Source organism: Schistocerca serialis, chromosome 1, assembly GCF_023864345.2.
Source record: "Schistocerca serialis cubense isolate TAMUIC-IGC-003099 chromosome 1, iqSchSeri2.2, whole genome shotgun sequence".
In the NCBI taxonomy this organism is placed as follows: Eukaryota; Metazoa; Arthropoda; class Insecta; order Orthoptera; family Acrididae; genus Schistocerca; species Schistocerca serialis.
Window position 1 is genome coordinate 472,259,212 of NC_064638.1, and position 20,181 is coordinate 472,279,392.

The following is a 20,181-nucleotide window of genomic DNA, read 5'->3' on the forward strand; positions in this document are numbered from 1 at the left end:
TACCATGGGTCTGTTGTAGCCCTCTACACCGCAGGAAGAAAGTAACACATAATTAATCAACTAGGTTTGAAAAAGACGATAAGAATGGCTATCATTAATTACAAATTCACTACATTCTAGAATGACATCCAGTTTACACTGCATACGTACAGAAATGCCATACACAAACAATAGGTAATTGTACTGCTCATTTTAATAAAACTGTAGTGTGTTCATTTTGAAATATTTTAGTCTTTGTAGAATCACAAGGTGTGAATTTGTAGCGAACAATATCACCAGTTACTATCAGCTGCTGTGTTCATGTGAGCTGTCAAAGAGTTCCCACTCCAGCCACTAAGATGGTGGGTTTTGGTTTGTTCTCTGTGTGCAGTGTTATGTTCCACAAGTGCTACATAGAGTGATGATTTCTTGCCAGTTATAAACAGTCTCATGAAATTCTTCTCTAGTGCCAACTAGTACCAAGTATCACCAAGTGTATTTTCTGTTTTTATAAATTAATAAATGTCATTTACTCCTGGTACACCGGCGTTCATATTTTATGCAATTGCCTGAGTGTCTCAAATGCACAGTTATAGTTGTTTGGATAGCTTACACCTAGTTGTACTGAAAAACTGAAATAAACTTGAAATCACCTCTGTTAAGGTTAATATCATGGACATAACAAGAATTGTTTCAATATTTTTCAATTCTGCGCGCTTTTAAACTATTGTGTGTTAATCATGGTACACTGCTGGACCTCTTAGGAGTTGCTGAGGTAAGATGGAATGGATGTGGAGAGTTACAGTCAGATGAATATGTATTGCACTACTCAGGAGGAGAAGTAAAAGGAATGAATGGAGTAGGAATGATTATGACAAAGGAATTGGCTAAACATGTGGAATATGTGGACTATGCAAATGACCGGGTTATTGGTGTAAGGCTGAAACGAGCACGAAAAGATTTATTGATTGTCCAGGTGTATGTGCCAACTTCAGAACATGATGACCAAATTGTAGAGAAACATACAATGTAATAAAGAGAATAATGGACGAAAATAAAAAAAGCTGCAAAATAGTAATGGGAGACTGGAACGCCGTTGTGGGAAAAGGGAAAGAGGGAAGCATAGTAGGCAGTCATGGTCTTGGAAAGAGAAATGATAGAAGTGAATGGCTAATTGGCTTCTGCAGGGAAAGGCAGCTGGTAGTGGTAAATATATGTTTCAATAACCACAACAAGAGGCCCTACACTTAGAAATCACCAGGGCATAAATACAGAAACCAAATTGATTTTATACTGATAGCAGAAAGATACAGGAATGGTATCAAGAAGATTCACACATTACCAGGTGTAGATATTAATACCAACCACAACTTACTTAATGGCAGAATAGAAATAAGAATGAAAAACCATGGTGAAGAAGTGGAATCTAGAGAAGATAAGATCCAACAAATTACAAATTACAGAAATGCTGTCACTTGGGTTTCTAAACACATTACGAGACAAAGAACCACCTGATAATGTCGATGAGTACTGGAATATGCTGAAAGAAGGAATCATTAAAACACAACAGCGAAATATAAGATATGTAAAAGGGAAAAGGGAAACAAAAAAAAAAGCATGGCTTATGCAAGAAATGATTTGCAAGATGGACAAGAGAAGAAAATTTAAAAACAAGAACACTGAAGATGCAAGAAAGATGTACCAAAGATTAAATAGTGAACTGCGAAGAGCAGGCTAGGAAAAAATGGCTAAAAGAGGAATGTGATGCAGTTGAAGAACTGGACAGGAAGGGAAGATACAACTTGCTATACAACAGGGAAAGACTATGACATGGGATCAAAACAGAGCAGGAAGTGCTACTATGGAAATTTTGAGTACAGATGAAGAGGTGGTGTACAAAGATCGTGACGATGTCCTCCAGAGATGGGAAGATTATCTAAAAGAGCTATGACACAGATCGTAAACCAGAAACTCTGGAACTTGAATCACTCAACAGTGTAAGTGATGACAAGAAAGGGCCAACCACCATAATGGAAGAAGAAAAGTTTTCCATTGCTGCAATGGCAAAGCAGTAGGTACAGATAAAGTACCAAGAGAAATACAGGGTGTTCATAAATGAATATCGGGGTTTTAATGCTTTATAATATTTATTATATTAAACTTACAGCTAAAATGATATGTCAAATGAAAGAGCAACTCAAACAGTTTTACCAAGAACCTTATAAATGTTCAATGTGAGCACCTTTTGTCACATGACACACATCAAGTCTATAGCTGAGTTCTTCCCAAACATTGATAAGTGTGTCTTCAGTAGCAACAGCTGCTTCAATCCAGTTTCTTAGTTCAGGGAGGTCTGCTGGTAGCGGATGCACATACACACAATCCTTGATGAAGCCCCAAAGAAAAAAATTGCATGGTGTTAGGTCAGGTGAACGTGGAGGCCACGCAAAGCAAGCTCTGTCATTGGGCCCCTTGCGGCCTATCCAGTACTTGGCTATAGTCTTGATGTGTGCTGTGCGACAAATGGTGCTCACATTGAACATTTATAAGGTTCTTGGTAAAACTGTTTGAGTTGCTCTTTCATTTGACATATCATTTATAACTAACTGTAAGTTGAATGTAATAAATGTTATAAAGCGTTGAAACCCCAATATTCATTTATAAACAGCCTGTATTAAAATGCTTGAACCAAGATGGAATAAGAGAAATATTCAGGTTATGTAATAAAATATATGACAGTGGTGAATGGCCTGAGGACTTTCTGACAACAGTAATGATTCCATTACCGAAAAAAACATAGAACCAAAAAATGCAGTGAGCGCAGGACAATCAGCATCATTTCACATGCAGCCGAAGTGATGTTAAGAATAATTAATAAGAGACTTGAAAAAGTAATGGAGGAGAATCCTGGTGAGGAGCAGTTTGGCTGTAGACAGAATACGGGCACCAGAGATGCAATAGGGCTCCTACGAATCTTGGGAGAAAGATTTATTGAAAAAAGAAGAGGCCTCTATATGTGCTTCATCGGTCTAGAAAAGTCATTTTACAGTATGGCTTGGGAAAAGCTGGTGACTATAATGAGGGAAAGGAGAGTGGGCTGGAAAACCAGAAGACTTGTAAACTCATTATATCTGAATCAAAAAGCCTCATTTAAAGTGTGAGGAGAAAGTACAAACTGGATCAAACTAGGCAAAGGAGTAAGTCAAGGATGCTGTTTATCACCTACCCTTTTCAATTGCTACTTGGAAAATATGATTGACCAATGCTCATTAGATGACAAAGGAATAGAAATTGGAGGAAGAAGAGTAGGTTGTTTGAGGTTTGCTGATTACATGGTCCTTCTAGCCACAGGGGAAAAAGAATTACAGGATTTAGGGGACACCATTGAAGATAACGGAAAAAATTATGCAATGAAAATGAACACAAAGAAAACAAAAGTATTGGCACTAGGAGGAAATAAAGAAATAAAAATTATACTTAATGGAGAAATATTAGAACAGGTGCCAAATTTTAAGTATCTTGGAAGCTGGATGGACACCAACTGGAAGTGCAGCACAGAAATTAAAACAAGGGTAGCAATGGCAGACGGCATTTTATAAGAAAAGGAGAATTTCCTGCACCAATCTGGACAGAGAACTGAGGAAAAGACTCATAAAATGTTTTGTATGGAGTGTTCTTCCGGATGGCACTGAAACATGGACTTTGAGGAAGAAAGACAGAAAAAGGCTAGAGGCTTTTGAGATGTGGACATGGTGGAGGATGGAAAGAATAAGTTGGATGGACAGAGTCAAAAATGAACAGGTACTGAGAAGAGTGGGAGAGAAAAGTCAGTTACTAGATGTAATAAAAAGAAGAAAAAGAAATTGGGTTGGGCATATATTAAGAAAGAATGACAGACTGATAAAAACAGTTTTAGAAGGTTATGCACAAGGGAAAAGGAAGCGAGGAAGGAAGAGATTTCAGATACTGGATGACATGATGGACAGTACAACATACAGCAGCAGTAAGAAGGAAACAATGGATCACAGAAAATGGAGAGGCAAAGGACCTGCTAATACAACAGAAAACTGATGATGATGATGATGATGACACTGCTATAATTTTATGTTACTTAAAATGACAACAATTTTATTGCAGTTGTACATATTAACTGTGTTTGTGAGTAGTCACTAGGAAATAAACCAGTGGGTATAAACTGACTCAGTAAATGACAATTTGACAGTGAATCCTGTGAAACAATGACTTTTCTCTCAAATAATGGACTGCTTATATGGTATGAGACATACAACAATTTCATTAAAGTGTGTGTGTGTGTGTGTGTGTGTGTGTGTGTGTGTGTGTGTGTGTGTGTGTGTGTGTGTTTTATCTCTCTCCCTGTGCTTGAAGGAAAGATTGAAATTTTTAGAACTTAAGCTCTTTTAAAAAATGTGTACAAAAGGTAGTAACATTTAAGAAAAAAACTGTTTCTCACAGAAGACAGGAAACAATTTTTTTTATGATTCAAGTGTTTCAGTTACTCTGCTGATCTTTAAAATTGCAACACCAAGAAAGTAGCAAGCAACATTTTGTAAAAATTCTACATATACATTCCAGTAACAATAATACATAATTAAATTTTGTATGTGTGCAGGGTTACCACCTCTGGCAGCAACAGTGGCTCCAACCTCACTAGACATTGAGTCAAACTGAGGTTGAATGACAGATAGGAATTCATCAGTCATGTTGCTTCAGCTCTGTGAGTGATAGATCTGGAGACTGTATTGTCCAGGGCAACAACTGAACACTGTAGTATCAGGGAGGGTGACGGCAATGTGGGAAACATACGGTCTTATGGTATCTAGTTGGAAGATAATCTCAGACAGCCCTCAGAAGTAGGGCACAGCCATTGTCCTTAACACATCAGAAATGTATAGCTTCTGTCCAAATTACTGGCTGTGTGAACCAGAGCTGACTGTGTTGTGGCTGGCCGTCGTGGCGAGCGGTTCTAGGCACTTCAGTCCGGAACCATGCTGCTTCTATGGTCATAGGTTCGAATCCTGCCTCGGGCTTGGATGTGTGTGATGTGCTTAATTTAGTTAGGTTTAAGTAGTTCTAAGTCTAGGGAACTGATGACCTCAGATGTTAAGTCCCACAGTGCTCAGAGCCATTTGAACCATTTGACTGTGTTGTGCACCAAATGGTATCATGCTTGGGCCAGATGATAATGACAAATGCAGTCTGACAGTTTTCATTCTCCTTTGAGCTTCCACTCATGGATTGTGGTGTAGTATGCAGGATTGAGGCTCATCTAAAAAGACAACATGTAATCATTTCTGTGGTATCATTGGGTGCACCACTGTTCATACACCTCTTTCTGCTGCTGTATTAAGGAAAATCGCAAAAGTGGTACCTTTGCTGACAGCCTGTGCTGCTCCAGATGGCATTGCATTATCCATGTGGATACTTGTGTTGCTACAAACAAGCCCCTTTTCTGAGTCAGTGTATGTGACTGTAACTCTGTCAGAGCTTACGTATGTGATGCTGTACGAGCCTGCACAAACAAACAAACAATATGTTTCTCCTCTCAGGTACTAGTCACATGGGGTCATTGAGATGCTGCATCATGTTGAGTATGGTCTTCCAGAACCCATAAATTCCAAAGTTGCATGACATTCATGATATCCCAACTAATACAAGCAGCAGTATCACAGAATAATAAACCATAGTCGTAATGTTCCACAATCCTACTGCTGTCAAATTCTGATGTGTACTGGTTGATGTATCTTATACTTAAAAGCGGAATAAAAAGATCTTCTCACAAACAAACAACATTCAGATGTGATTTCTGAATTTGAAAACAACTGTATAATCTTTCCTTTTATGTAAATGGCACAAAATGCAGATAGCATGTAGATGGTATTGCTCCTACTACTTGTGGAATTGTGCTGAAATGTTAATCTTTTACACATCCAAGTATGTAGCACACTTTATACTTACTTGACATTTGTTGTATGCTGCCTTCATGGTACTGCAGTTCTGATGGGCAGCAAAGTACATTGTGTATGCTTTATAAGGTGCCCACTACTTCCCTAAATACATTTTGTGGAATATTAATCTCAAATTGGAGCACTTTATAACTGTTAATGGGACTGATAATGTGGTGCTCGTATTTATTTGCAATGAGGCGCATTTACAAACACCACACACCTCATATTTTACTTAGTCCAGTTAGGGGATTATTTTGATCCTGGATACTTGATGCATGGCTTAAAGATTGTGTTTCAGTTCTCATGAAAATTGTATTAAATCTGCTCAAACAATTCATAACAGCTCATAATAGCACTGACTCAAAAACTGAGTCATAGACTGAGATATACTGAGTCACATACTGAATGACAGTGAACCATGCTGTCACAGCCACAATCACATTTATATTCTTTTGATAATTCATACAAGTCTTACTTTATTAAAAATGTATTTGTAGGTAACTTTGTCATACTCAGACATATTTACAATAGACTCCCTGTACTTCATTATTTAATATTTTCTCCCCAAATTATTACCATTAGGTTCTTTTGCAAATTTTACATCTCAGATGTAAATATGTGATCTTTTTAATATGATTTACATATTATTTTTATTTGATAAAATTTCTTGTTTATCTTGAGGTTTGTTATATGTTTGCATGGTTTCAATGACAACATAAACTGGAATACAAAATTAATTTTTGCCTTTTCACAGCAATGTCACATTTCACAATAACTTTAAAATTTAATTGACCCAAACAATGGACTACCCATGCATACATATTTTTATCAGAAATTATTAATTTAAGTGATTACATTAATTAATCACAAGACGAAGTAAAATACTCAGACTGTTAATCAGAAATATTTACTGTCTATTCAAAATTATTGCTGAAACCCTGGACTGACAACTTACAGGATTTTTTTTTAAAAGGTGTATTGGGTTGTTCATTGATCATTTACACTCAGTAACATATTATAAGCTGTCGAAGGTAGTTATGTTGCAACATCATGTAGTGCTCTTCATCTAATTAGTTTTAATTATTGTTTCAGAGAAACAGACAGTGCTGTATTTCCCTTACTTTAGTGGGAGATACTTAGCTGTGGCTGCATCATTAAATGGTGGAAATGCACTGGCTACTTTTGTTCGTACCCTTCAACAATGGACGTTAGAACTTGGCTTCAGTGTTCCACAGTGTGAGTTATTTTTAGTGTATGAAAGAATGTATGTTGTGCTTTTTCTCTTGTCACCTTTAGGTATAGTATAATAAATCATGATTTGCAATGCAAATTTCTCTTTATTGGGTTGCATATTTTATCCTTTAAGCTAATATTGAAGTTTGTCTGGTAGTAGGTGTAGCACTGATATGGAGAGTGTTGTAACCCTATAGAGTGAGTGTGCATAATCAAACAGTGCACGAAACAAGTGCATCCACAACTGGCCTAGAAAGGTTGCCTTGCAACCTGGACAGATGGTGTAGGAAGTGTAGTGCCATGTGCAAACAAGCCAATATAAGCCCGGTGTGCCAGGCTTTCAGCCTCACTTATGTTATTTACTTATTGATGCTCACCAATGAGACTATATATTGATGCATTCTACAGTTATGATACTTTGTATCATTCTGTACTTCATTCAATGTTATTGTGTATCTCTTCAAGTGGAAGAAAAATAAAACTTGTTGGTTTTATTTCTGATATTGTGTCTGTAGAATGTTACAAGATAGTTGGCAATATTCAATTCCGTGTGTTTTGTTTCTTGGTGCAATATACAGCCAACATGTCAGTGGAAGAAATTCTTCAATTTATTGTTGAACAACAGCGAGCGCTCACTAACCATCATCAGGGTCTCTGCATGGCACTAAACAATTTGGCAGCTTCATTGATCCATCTGCTTCTACTATCGTTAACTCAACCCCCACCATTTCCTCCATATATTGTGTCTGTGGAAGATTGGGATGCTTAAGGAAAATGCCTTTGGCAACATTTTCAAGTTTTTGCCAACCAAAGTTTGTGTAAGGCTTTATTTTGGTTGTGGATTTATCCTCATTTTTATCACATTTTGGTCAGCTAGCTCCTCTTCAGGAACCAATCAGTCTCTCTTTTGATGGAATGTGTCAGTTGCTCTCTAATTGTCATTGCAAACATATCCATGCTATTGCTGCTTCTGCTGTTGTCAGAAGTGGCTGCAACAGTCATACAGAGCTTGGGCAACAGAACTTTATAGTCTTAGCCATAATTACGTTTGTTACTAAGGCCCACTGGGACTCCAATGTTGATTTGATGACTCATGATGCTACAATACACCTGGCCCCGAAAAGGGAAGTTTGTGAAAGTGCTTTAAAGTGTGAAAATACCTCTCTCAGAGATATTATGAACACTGCTGATTCTTTTGAAGTATCTGTGGCACAAAGAAATCAGATAGAAGCATGGTGTGAAGTAGCCGCCATTGATTCCTCTACTCCTCGGCTGCCATCAGTTAGCTCACGGGGGCAAGAGGACGTTGTGGTCATACAACTGCAGCCTCAATGCTGTGTGGGGCAGCACCATCGAAGCAGCAACAGCAGTCAGCATCACTACTGCTGGCGCATGCTCCTCTTCTATCATAGCTTATTATTTTGTTGAACATGAGTGGGCTGCATGCCCGAAGAGTTGGTCAATACACAACCATTGTATTTAAAAAAAAAAAAAAAAAAAAAAAAAAAAAAAAAAAAAAAAAAAAAAAAAAAAAACTTAGTGCATCCGTGTAGAACTCGCAGCCTTCTTCACGAGACATGAACATGGATGAGAAGTGTTTCCCAAGTGATGGTAGCCCCAAAGTAAGTCTACATTGAAGTACGTGTGATGGACTAGATGTTAAAAATGCAAGTGGACAGGGGTGCAGCAGTGACCATTAAATTTTTAAACCTATGTGGATCCTGAACCACTGGCCCAGCCACTTAATGGTCTCTTATGCAAAGATGTTTCTTTTCACTGTTCGCCCACTAGCTAGTAAGTTTTTGCCCTGTTAAGGTCAAAATTACACTTGGGACCTTGCTCAGTTACCTTCTAACCAAGCCAACGTTTTTGTTGGCCACAGACACCTCCCAGTATGACCTTGACGTTGTACTTGTGCACAAATATGTGGACAGTTCTGTACACCCTCTTGTGTACACTTCCAAAACTCTGAATCAGGTGCAACAGCACCACTTGCAGATAGAGAACAAAGCCCTTGTTAAATTTACATGCTCAAAAATTTCATGTTTTCATATAGGGTTCCATGTATCATTTGACTACTGATCATAAACCTGTGTTTTCTCTTTTCAGTTGTTCAGCATATTTACCAGACAAAGTGGCCCATTTCCTGCAATGCTGGACTCTGTTTTGTCATGCTGTAACTATGAGATTCATTTCTGACCCAGAGCACAGTACACTAATGCAGATGCTCTTCCTCGATTGCCGATTGGCCCCAATACACCATTTGATCAAGATGAACTGTTGTGTTTCTATTTACATGTTGAACCTCAAAATGCTATGGATGCTTTTCCCATTCTTGGGTTTTGGTGGCTGTCATGACCAATCCTGTCTTATGTCAGATTGTTCAATTTGTCAACAACAGCTGGCTAGACATCGACTGGATCGATCATCAGATCCTTTGCGTGATTGTTATTTTGAGGGGCCATTCCTTAACTTCTTTTGGATTGTAGTAGTGGATAAATTCTCAGAATTTCCTTATGTGATTTGTTGCCTGTCCACATCCACAGTCAAGGCCCATTCAAAGATTTTGTCCTTAGAAGGGTTGCCTTATACACTGGTAACGAACAATGTCCCACAGTTTGTGAGTCAAGATTTTTAATATTTTTGTACAAAGATCAGCATCTGGCATGTTATGCCCCCTCCCTTTCATCCCCTGTCCAATGGAGAAGCGGGGCAGCTGGTTCATACATTCAAAACCCAGATGAGGAAACATATCACTCAATCTTCTCCCAAGGAAGCCTTCAGTAGGTTCTTGAGTTCATATAGGTTTCACTCCAGTTGGCAAAGCGACTTCATAGATGTCAGTCCTGTATGCTGATTCATCCATTCCAGCCACCGCATGCCCACCTGCCAGCACCAGCCTCGTTGCGGTTCCAGCTGTGCCCTGCCATCGGGGCCTGCAGGTTTTGCCAGCATCCTAAGTGCATACCAGCGGTCATCCATCACTGCTGAGGCCACCCTCTCTGTTTTATGCTCAATTCCAATGGCTCAGTGTCACAACACCATGACTAAGTTCATCCATGTGTGGCTGACTGCACATAGGAGAACCTGCCTCCATCATTTGTTTTGGCCCCTGGAAAAGGGAGGGTAGAGAAGTAGAGAAGAGGAAAGGACTTCTAGGTGCACTGGTGGGATACAAGGCACATGTACTGTAATGGAATTGGGAAGGTGTTGGACAGGTGGAGCACAGGGGTTAACAAAGGCTGAGGTCAGGAGAGTTACGGGAATGAATAATATGTTGTAGGGAGAGTTCCTACCTCTGCAGTTCAGAAAAGCTGGTGTTGCTAGGAAGAGTCCAGATGGCGCAGGCTATGAGCCAGTCATTAAAGTGAAGCACATCTGTTGTGGGCAGATTTTTCTGCAACTAAATGGTCCAGCTGTCTCTTGGCCACAGTTTGGCAGTGCACATTCATGCAGACAGACAACTTGTTAGTAGTCATGCCCACGTAGAATGCATCACAGTGATTGCAGCTAAGTAGCAGCTGGAGACAGTAATCATGTGTGTGTGTGTGTGTGTGTGTGTGTGTGTGTGTGTGTGTGTGAATAGTTGTTGTTGTTGTGTGAATGTGTGACAGTTCCACTTCTGAGGAAGGACTTTGTCTGAAAGCATATAAATTTTTAGTATTCTTTTTATTGTGTTTGTCTGCATCTCATTGCCTCCAGTACCTGCAGTTCTCTAGTTGTAGACTCTCTGAAGTCTGAAACTTCTGCATTGAACACAACCCATTTAATATTTGAATGCACCAGAAAAGAAATTTTATTCTTTAATGCTACCATTTGTATAATTATCTAACCATTGTGCACCTAGCTAAATAAAAGTGTGGGGACAGAATCAAAATTTTTGCAATAACTGAATACAGTAACCACATTTATCTTCCGATTTCTTATTCACTACTTTTTCTGACTGGGACTGTTCAAAATGAATTAAAATACTGTCATAGCTTCTTTTAGTTTCAATCCCATTTTTAATTATGGTATATTCCATCACCCAGGATTTTAATGAATGTGTGGAATTGCTGTTCAGCTAGCACAATCTATATACCAAATTTATCATAAATGTAATTTACAGAACACAAGACTAACTAATCATCTAACCAACCAGATATCTCCCATAATTTTGCTTGATATCATTTGAGTTCTGCTAAGAACATTGGTATAAATATAAAATGTTTTTCATCTCTCGTGATCTATGAGTAATATTTCATCTTCTTATCTTCATGTTGTTTTAAATTACATTAATATTGTTGCTTCAATACATTAGTAGGTACTCATTGTGGTAATAGTGTAGCAAATTTATATAGTAGATCTAAGTTTTATATCTTTTATTATTAAAGTTGGAAACACGATAGTCTTTTATTATTTCTAATAAAATAAAAACCCCATTATCACATTGGTGAAAGTATTATGTTGATTGGTTCTATTTAAACAGAGGCACTATTCTCATTTTGACATCCAGATATTACATGTATAAATTTGACAGTATCTTTATAGTTCAGTTCTTTATGGCCATAGCATAGAATGATCATCTGATTGTAACTGCTGAAACATTTTTGTTTACAGCTAAAGTGTGGGAAAAAATACTGGTTTTGGCTGCTGAGGAAAATGCAGTTTCATCACTGAAAGTGATACCAACATTGTTGGGAGAAAGGCATAGTCCTGAACAAAATGCAACAGTTACAAACATTGATTTAGGTAATCTGTCATTGGGACAAGTATTCCGTGCATTATGTAGTGGTGTTATTGAAAATCTACACAGGTAAGCTTTATGTTGATGTATGTATTCTCCAGTTGCACATAATTAGAAAAGTGTCTGTTAGAATACTGAGAATGCACAACAAAGCTAAAATCATCAGAACACACCTATAAAAATAATAATAGTTGTACATGAATGTAGGCCCTCTCGGTGTGTACCATTGGTGAAAAGCTCTCTGGTTTCCAGCTGACATCACCAGAAGATGATGAACATGACACTCATCAAAGTGTCATAGTATTTTAACACTGCTACTTGGCTGGAAGCCTGACAGTTTTCCACCAATAATAGCTTTTTTAGTAATAGAATTTGATGATATGTAGAATTATTATATAAACCTCATTTTCACTAATTAAACTGTAGAGTTCCTCTAGCATAGCGATTTCAATGAGAATAATATGCATGCAACTGTAAAAAAATACAGCAAGTAGTTTTCAGCAAATAAGTACCTTTAGAAAGTATGTACAGGGTGTGATTGTATATTAAAGTTTCAGAAAGTTGTAAGAAACAAATCACTGCTCAGAATGATGTCAAATTTGAATGTAATATTGTTGAAGAAGGGTGAAACGTTATGGAAACAAAAAACTGTTATGGAACCCCTAGATGGTGCTGTAAGCAGTAGATTACAGTTAAAAAAAATTACAAGACGCTTAACTGTGCATCAGTAGCTCTGCGGAAATTTCAGACACTCAAGGTTATCAAAAAAGGTGGTGGGCCATTCCTGCCAAGGGTCTGGAGAAAATAATTATGAAACCTGAAAAGCCAGTTTCTTTTTTTTAAAATGGTGTGGCAGAGAGAGGAAAACATCAGTAGAAGAAGTGATCACAGCATTGCAAGAGGGGCCAAGCAGTTGTGTACTGTGCTCGGGGAATTGCCTGAACTTTGGATGTGCCTGTGAGCATGGTACATAAAATTCTACAAAACATCCTGCATTGCTATCTGTGCAAAATTACTCATGATCAGGAATTGCTTCATGTTGACCTGCTAGTAAGACAAACATTTGTTCTATAATTTCTTGTTCACATGGAAGTTGACAATGAATGGCCATGGAACATTCTGTGGACAGAAAAAGTCCATTTCCATCTCTTAGAACATGTGAATTCACAGAATTTCAGAATATGAGCTATGAAAATCCATTTGCACATCAATTGGTACCACTTCATTCTGCAGAGGTAACTGTGTGTTGTGAGTTGCCAACTTCATTTGTCATAGGGCCATATTTTTTGAGGAAGTGGATCCTATCAGTCCTACTACTTGTACTGTAATTGATAAATGCTAGGAGAGTCTTCTATGCACCAAAGTGATTCAAATCCTTCAACAATGTGGCTGTGTGTATAGGATCATGTTTTGCAAGATGACGCTCCTCTGCACATTATATAGTCATTGGAGCAGCTGCTGCAGAGGCATTTTAGAAATGTTAGAATTATCAGCCATCATCTCCCTATAGCCACTGGCATATCCAGATCATGTGATCTTAATCCATGTGATTTCTGGCTGTGAAGCTATCTCAGAGATGCTGTTTCAGTGCTTTGAATATAAACATAGCTGAACTGAAGGCATGCACTGCACAACACATTCTGAACATGAGCTTGAGACACTCCGATCCGTTGCAGAAGGTGCCGTTTCTCAGTTTTAGCCTGTGGCAGAAAATGGTGGACGGCATAGTGAAAATGTCTTGTGCGCATCTCACAACAATTAAAAACCAATTTCATTGTTGCTTTTTGTGCAAGTTTTGGCCTCAGGATAATTAAAAACTGATTTTTCCCTTCCAGTGTCATACAATCTTGCCATAGTGGACAGGTTTGCCAAACTAATTGTGCCTCAACTATTGAATGCTGAAGCTCTGTGTTCATGCACATTGCACAGTGTGTTTGGTTCAATGTTCAGCCCACACCATAGCCATTGTATTGCGATTCATCCGTCAATTGTAGTCAATCCCATTTACATTATGATGCTTATAGCATTTTCTAACAGAAAATTTTCATTAAATTTTTTTTTGTTTCCGCAATGTTCCCCCCTTCTCCAACAATATTCTGTTAAAATTTGATGCCATTCTGAGGAGTGGTTCCTTTTTTACACTTTTTTGATACCAGGACTTCAGTTATAATCGTCCTGTATATCTAGGAATGGGAATTTCTCTCACTCAAGAAGAGTCTCAACAAAAATAGTCAAAATCTCAGGACTTCCAGTAACCGTCTTGAGAGAAAGTGAATAGAGCTGTGCTTTTTTGAGTGCACATACATATCATAAAAAATACCACTGCTTTTGGGAATGGTTTCTTGAACCATAACAGTTGGATTTTTAAATTCTGTTGATCTGCTGTGATATGTCTTAAACATCTGCTTCAACTTTACAATGAAATTAATATCAAAAAAAGTTCTTGATTAGAAAAAAGAATGAGATACAAAAAAATCATAGGATAGATGATTTTACGAAATGGAAGCAGCGTACTGTTTTCCATAAAACAAAGTTGTATGTTGCCGTTTCCTTAAATTATCATGTAATTTGTCCTGTCTTTGTACTAAACTACTTAGGAGAAAACTCAGAACATCACTCAGTTCGCAATACAAACACAGGTTCACAATACAAGCACAGTTCTTAATGAAAACAGTGGAAGTCTACAGTTGTTGTTGTTGTTGTTGTTGTTGTTGTCTTCAGTCCTGAGACTGGTTTGATGCAGTGCTCCATGCTACTCTATCCTGTGCAAGCTTCTTCATGTCCCAGTACTTACTGCAACCTACATCCTTCTGAATCTGCTTAGAGTATTCATCTCTTGGTCTCCCTCTACGATTTTTACCCTCCACACTGCCCTCCAATGCTAAATTTGTGATCCCTTGATGCCTGAGAACATGTCCTACTAACCGGTCACTTCTTCTTGTGAAGTTGTGCCACAAACTCCTCTTCTCCCCAATTCCATTCAATACCTCCTCATTAGTTATGTGATCTACCTATCTAATCTTCAGCATTCTTCTGTAGCACCACATTTTGAAAGCTTCTATTCTCTTCTTGTCCAAACTATTTATTGTCCATGTTTCACTTCCATACATGGCTACGCTCCATACAAATACTTTCAGAAACGACTTCCTGACACTTAAATCTATACTCGATGTTAACAAATTTCTTTTCTTCAGAAACGCTTTCCTTGCCATTGCCAGTCTACATTTTATATCCTCTCTACGACGACCAACATCAGTTATTTTGCTCCCCAAATAGCAAAACTCCTTTACTACTTTAAGTGTCTCATTTCCTAATCTAATTCCCTCAGCATCACCCAACTTGATTCGACTACATTCCATAATCCTTGTTTTGCTTTTGTTTATTTTCATCTTATATCCTCCTTTCAAGACACTCTCCATTCCGTTCAACTGCTCTTCCAAGTCCTTTGCTACCTCTGACAGAATTACAATGTCACCGGCGAACCTCAAAGTTTTTATTTCTTCTCCATGAATTTTAATACCTACTCCAAATTTTTCTTTTGTTTCTTTTACTGCTTGCTCAATATACAGATTGAATAACACCAGGGATAGGCTACAACCCTGTCTCACTCCCTTCCAAACCACTGCTTCCCTTTCATGCCCCTCGACTCTTATAACTGCCATCTGGTTCCTGTAAAAATTGTAAATAGCCTTTCGCTCCCTGTATTTTACCCCTACTACCTTCAGAATTTGAAAGAGAGTATTCCAGTCAACATTGTCAAAAGCTTTCTCTAAGTCTACAAATGCTAGAAACATAGGTTTGCCTTTCCTTAATCTATTTTCTAAGATAAGTCGTAGGGTCAGTATTGCCTCACGCGTTCCAACATTGCAACGGAATCCAAACTGATCTTCCCCGAGGTTGGCTTCTACCAGTTTTTCCATTCATCTGTGAAGAATTTGTGTTAGTATTTTGCAGCTCTGTCTTATTAAACTGATAGTTCGGTAATTTTCACATCTGTCAACACGTGCTTTCTTTGGGATTGGTATTATTATATTCTTCTTGAAGTCTGAGGATATTTCACCTTTCTCATACAGCTTGCTCACCAGATGATAGAGTTTCATTAGGGCTGGCTCTCCCAAGGCTGTCAGTAGTTCTAATTGAATGTTGTATACTCCCAGGGCCTTTTTTCAACTTAGATCTTTCAGTGATCTGTCAAACTCTTCACGCAGTATCATATCTTCTATTTCATCTTCATCTACATTCTCTTTCATTTCCATAATATTCCCCTGTAGTACATCGCCCTTGTATAAACCCTCTATATACTCCTTCCACATTTCTGCTTTCCCTTCTTTGCTTAGAACTAGGTTTACATCTGAGCTCTTGATATTCATGTAAGTGGTTCTCTTTTCTCCAAAGGTCTCTTTAATTTTCCTGTAGGGAGTATCTATCTTACCCCAAGTTATATGTGCCTCTCCATCCTTACATTTGTCCTCTAGCCATCCCTGCTTAGCCATTTTGCACTTCCTGTCGATCTCATTTTTGAGACATTTGTATTCCTTTCTGCCTGCTTCATTTAATGCATTTTTATATTTTCTCCTTTCATCAGTTAAATTAAATATCTCTTCTGTTACCCAAGGATTTTTACCTACTTGATCCTCTGCTATCTTCACTATTTCATCTCTCAAAGATACCCATTCTTCTTCTACTGTATTTCTTTCCCCCATTCTTGTCAATCGTTCCCTAATGCTCTCCCTGAAGCTCTCTACAACCTCTGGTTCTTTCAGTTTATCCAGGTCCCATCTCCTCAAATTCCCATCTTTTTGCAGTTTCTTCAGTTTTAATCTGCAGTACATAACCAATAGATTGTGGTCAGAGTCCACTTCTGCCCCTGGAAATGTCTTACAATTTAAAACCTGGTTCCTGAATCTCTGTCTTACCATTATATAATCTATCTGATACCTTCTAGTATCTCTAGGCTTCTTCCATGTATACAACCTTCTTTAATGATTCTTGAACCAAGTGGTAGCCATGATTAAGTTATGCTCTGTGCAAAATTCTACCAGACGGCTTCCTCTTTCGTTTCTTCCCCCCAATCCATATTCGCCTACTATGTTTCCTTCTCCCCCTTTTCCTACTATCGAATTGCAGTCCTCCATGACTAATAAATTTTTGTCTCCCTTCACTATCTGAATAATTTCTTTTATCTCATCATACATTTCATCAATCTCTTTGTCATCTGCGGAGCTAGTTGGCATATAAACTTGTACTACAGTGATAGGTGCGGGCTTCGTATCTATCTTGGCCACAATAATGCGTTCACTATGCTGTTTGTAGTAGCTTACCCGCATTCTTATTTTCCTATTCATTATTAAACCTACTCCTGCATTACCCCTATTTGATTTTGTATTTATACCCCTGTATTCACCTGCCAGAAGTCTTGTTCCTCCTGCCACCGAATTTCACTAATTCCCACTATATCTAACTTTAACCTGTCCATTTCCCTTTTAAAGTTTTGTAACCTCCCTGCCTGATTAAGGGATCTGACATTCCATGCTCCTATCTATAGAACACCAGTTTTCTTTCTCCTGATAACAATGTCCTCCTGAGTAGTCCTCGCCTGGAGGTCCGAATGGGGGACTATTTTACCTCCTGAATATTTTACCCAAGAGGACACCATCATCATTTAACCATACAGTAAAGCTGCATGCCCTCAGGAAAAATTACGGCTGTAGTTTCCCCTTGCTTTCAGCCGTTCGCATTACCAGCACAGCAAGGCTGTTTTGGTTAGTGTTATAAGGCCAGATCAATAATCATCCAGACTGTCGCCCCTGCAACTACAAAAAAGGCTGTTGCTCCTCTTCAGGAACCACATGTTTGTCTGGCCTCTCAACAGATACCCCTCTGTTGTGGTTACAGCTACGGTGTGGCTATCTGTATTGCTGAGGCACGCAAGCCTTCCCACCAATGGCAAGGTCCATGGTTCATAAGGGGTGGGGGAGTGGGGGGGGGGGGGGTAATCAGCATAATTTTATAAAATTTAACTTTTTGGGTGTTGTAGTTAATTGTTTTGTTTATTATCCCACACATTGCTTGAAATTTGTTTAACTTTTCATCCACATTGTTATCATAATTGTAACTCATATCACAGCCTAGATATTCAAACTGTAACAGCTATTCAATTATCTTCTTGTTTACTACTATTTTTTACCACATTGGGAATTTATGACCATAACTTTAGTCGTATGCAATGAAATTTCTAGATTAAGTTCTCTATATATTTAGTCTGGCCAAGGTGCTGCTAAATTGAGATAATTTTCACTTTCAATTATTACTTTATCATCTGCAAATAATAATGCACATATATTAATGTGTTTATTCAATTTAGTTCCTGGCTAATTAGTTGAGTTCCAACTTTTAAGTACATTGTGAATTGTCTCTCTCTCTCTCTCTCTCTCTCTGTGTGTGTGTGCCTGCTGATGACTCAGTGCCTCTACTATTTCATGAATTGTTACCTTTACTCCTGATAAACTAGTTCACTATTCTATATCCTACTGTTGGAGGTAATATTATTTCTTAGTTTTTTTAGCCAATTCTGCACATTAAACTTACATTAATATTTAGTTTATACTGAAGTTGTGCTGACAGTATATTAATCTTTACTCGAAGAGATGTAAATTATGATGTAATATAACAAATGGTAGACTGTTGGGTTCTTTTCTTACACTAGTAAATCTTTGGTGCCATACTTAGTGTAGTCTGCTTGCAGACAGCCACTGTTGATTTGTTGGCCTTTGGGAAGAATGGTTCAAAAACAGAATGGAACATAAAAGGAACAAAATAAAAACTATAGCATTGGCTAAGAAAATATCTTGTGAAAAAATCACAAAAGAAATAGAAGAGAACTTTAAGGATGGCAAGAAGATCTTGTAACACATATTAGGTAACAGGAAGAAGCAAAAAGAAAAGAGTTTACAAGTCATCAACAAAGAAGGAAAATGCATGTCGGAGTAAGATGTAGTTTTGAAAGTATAGAAAGAATACTTCCAGAATTTGTATGAAGAATAGGATGAAACAAATACGCACAATGAAATGAAATGGAGGGAGACGAAAGAAATAATACCATTACAGAGGAGAAGATGTATAAATGACATGCTGAAATAGAAAGAGAAGATGTAAGTCTGTATTGGAATTCAGATGCTGTTTATAATAATACGGATAATATGAACCTATGGTGAGATTCCTGATGATTGAACAGAGGGAATTATGTACCTATATTTAACAATGGCAACAAGGCGTTCTGCAACAACTGCAGGATAATAGCGTTACTGCAACATTGCATGAATATTTACAAAAAGATAATTGCACAGAAAATCAGGAACAAGATAGAACCACAATTAAGAGAAAAACAACAAGTATTTAGGCCTGGAAGATCAACAATGCCATTTTTAGAGCTACGCAGGTAGTAGAAGAAAATGGGAATTGAGAAAAGTTAGTTACATTATGAGCTACACAAAATGCTTACAACACTGTTAGAAGGGAAGAGATATTGCAAGATCTGAATAGACTTTAACTTTCAAAAGGATGCAACTCAGAATCAGAAACACGTATGACAAATGCCTGCACTGTGTTTTAATAAATGGCAAAAGTCGGAATGATTTAGAACACATAGAGGATTTTGACATTGAAGTGTGCTCTCACCATTACATCTACATCTACGTGGATACTGTGCAAATCACATTTAAGTGCCTTGCAGAGGGTTCATCGAACCACCTTCACAGTTCTCCATTATTCCAATCTTGTATAGTGCGTGGAAAGAATGAACACCTATTTCTTTCCGTATGAGCTCTGATTTCCCTTATTTTATCTTGGTGATCGTTCCTCCCTATGTAGGTCGGTGTCAACAATATATTTTCGCATTCGGAGGAGAAAGTTGGTAATTGGAATTTCGTGAGTAGATTCCATTGCAATGAAAAACACCTTTCTTTTAATGATGTCCAGCCCAAATCCTGTATCATTTCTGTGACACTCTCTTCCATATTTCATGATAATACAAAATGTGCCGCCTTTCTTTGAACTTTTTTGATGTACTCCGTCAGTTCTATCTGGTAAGGATCCCACGGCGTGCAGCAGTACGGACAAGCGTAGTGTAGGCAGTCTCCTTAGTAGGTCTGTTACATTTTCTAAGTGTCCTGCCAATAAAACGCAGTCTTTGGTTAGCCTTCCAATTGAAGTTGTTCATAATTATAATATCTAGGTATTTAGTTGAATTTACAGCTTTTAGATTAGACTGATTTATCG

At 37.9% G+C, this 20,181-nt stretch overlaps 1 protein-coding gene across 2 annotated transcripts in view; it reads left to right on the forward strand.

The window, feature by feature from the left end:
• Positions 1–20,181, forward strand: part of LOC126473419 (sedoheptulokinase-like) — a 114,698-nt gene that overhangs the window by 86,260 nt on the left and 8,257 nt on the right. For both annotated transcript variants that reach the window (XM_050100450.1, XM_050100460.1), the window contains exons 6-7: positions 7,038–7,181; positions 11,778–11,973. In XM_050100450.1, the coding sequence (XP_049956407.1) occupies positions 7,038–7,181; positions 11,778–11,973 (340 nt within the window). The remainder of the gene's footprint in view (positions 1–7,037; positions 7,182–11,777; positions 11,974–20,181) is intronic.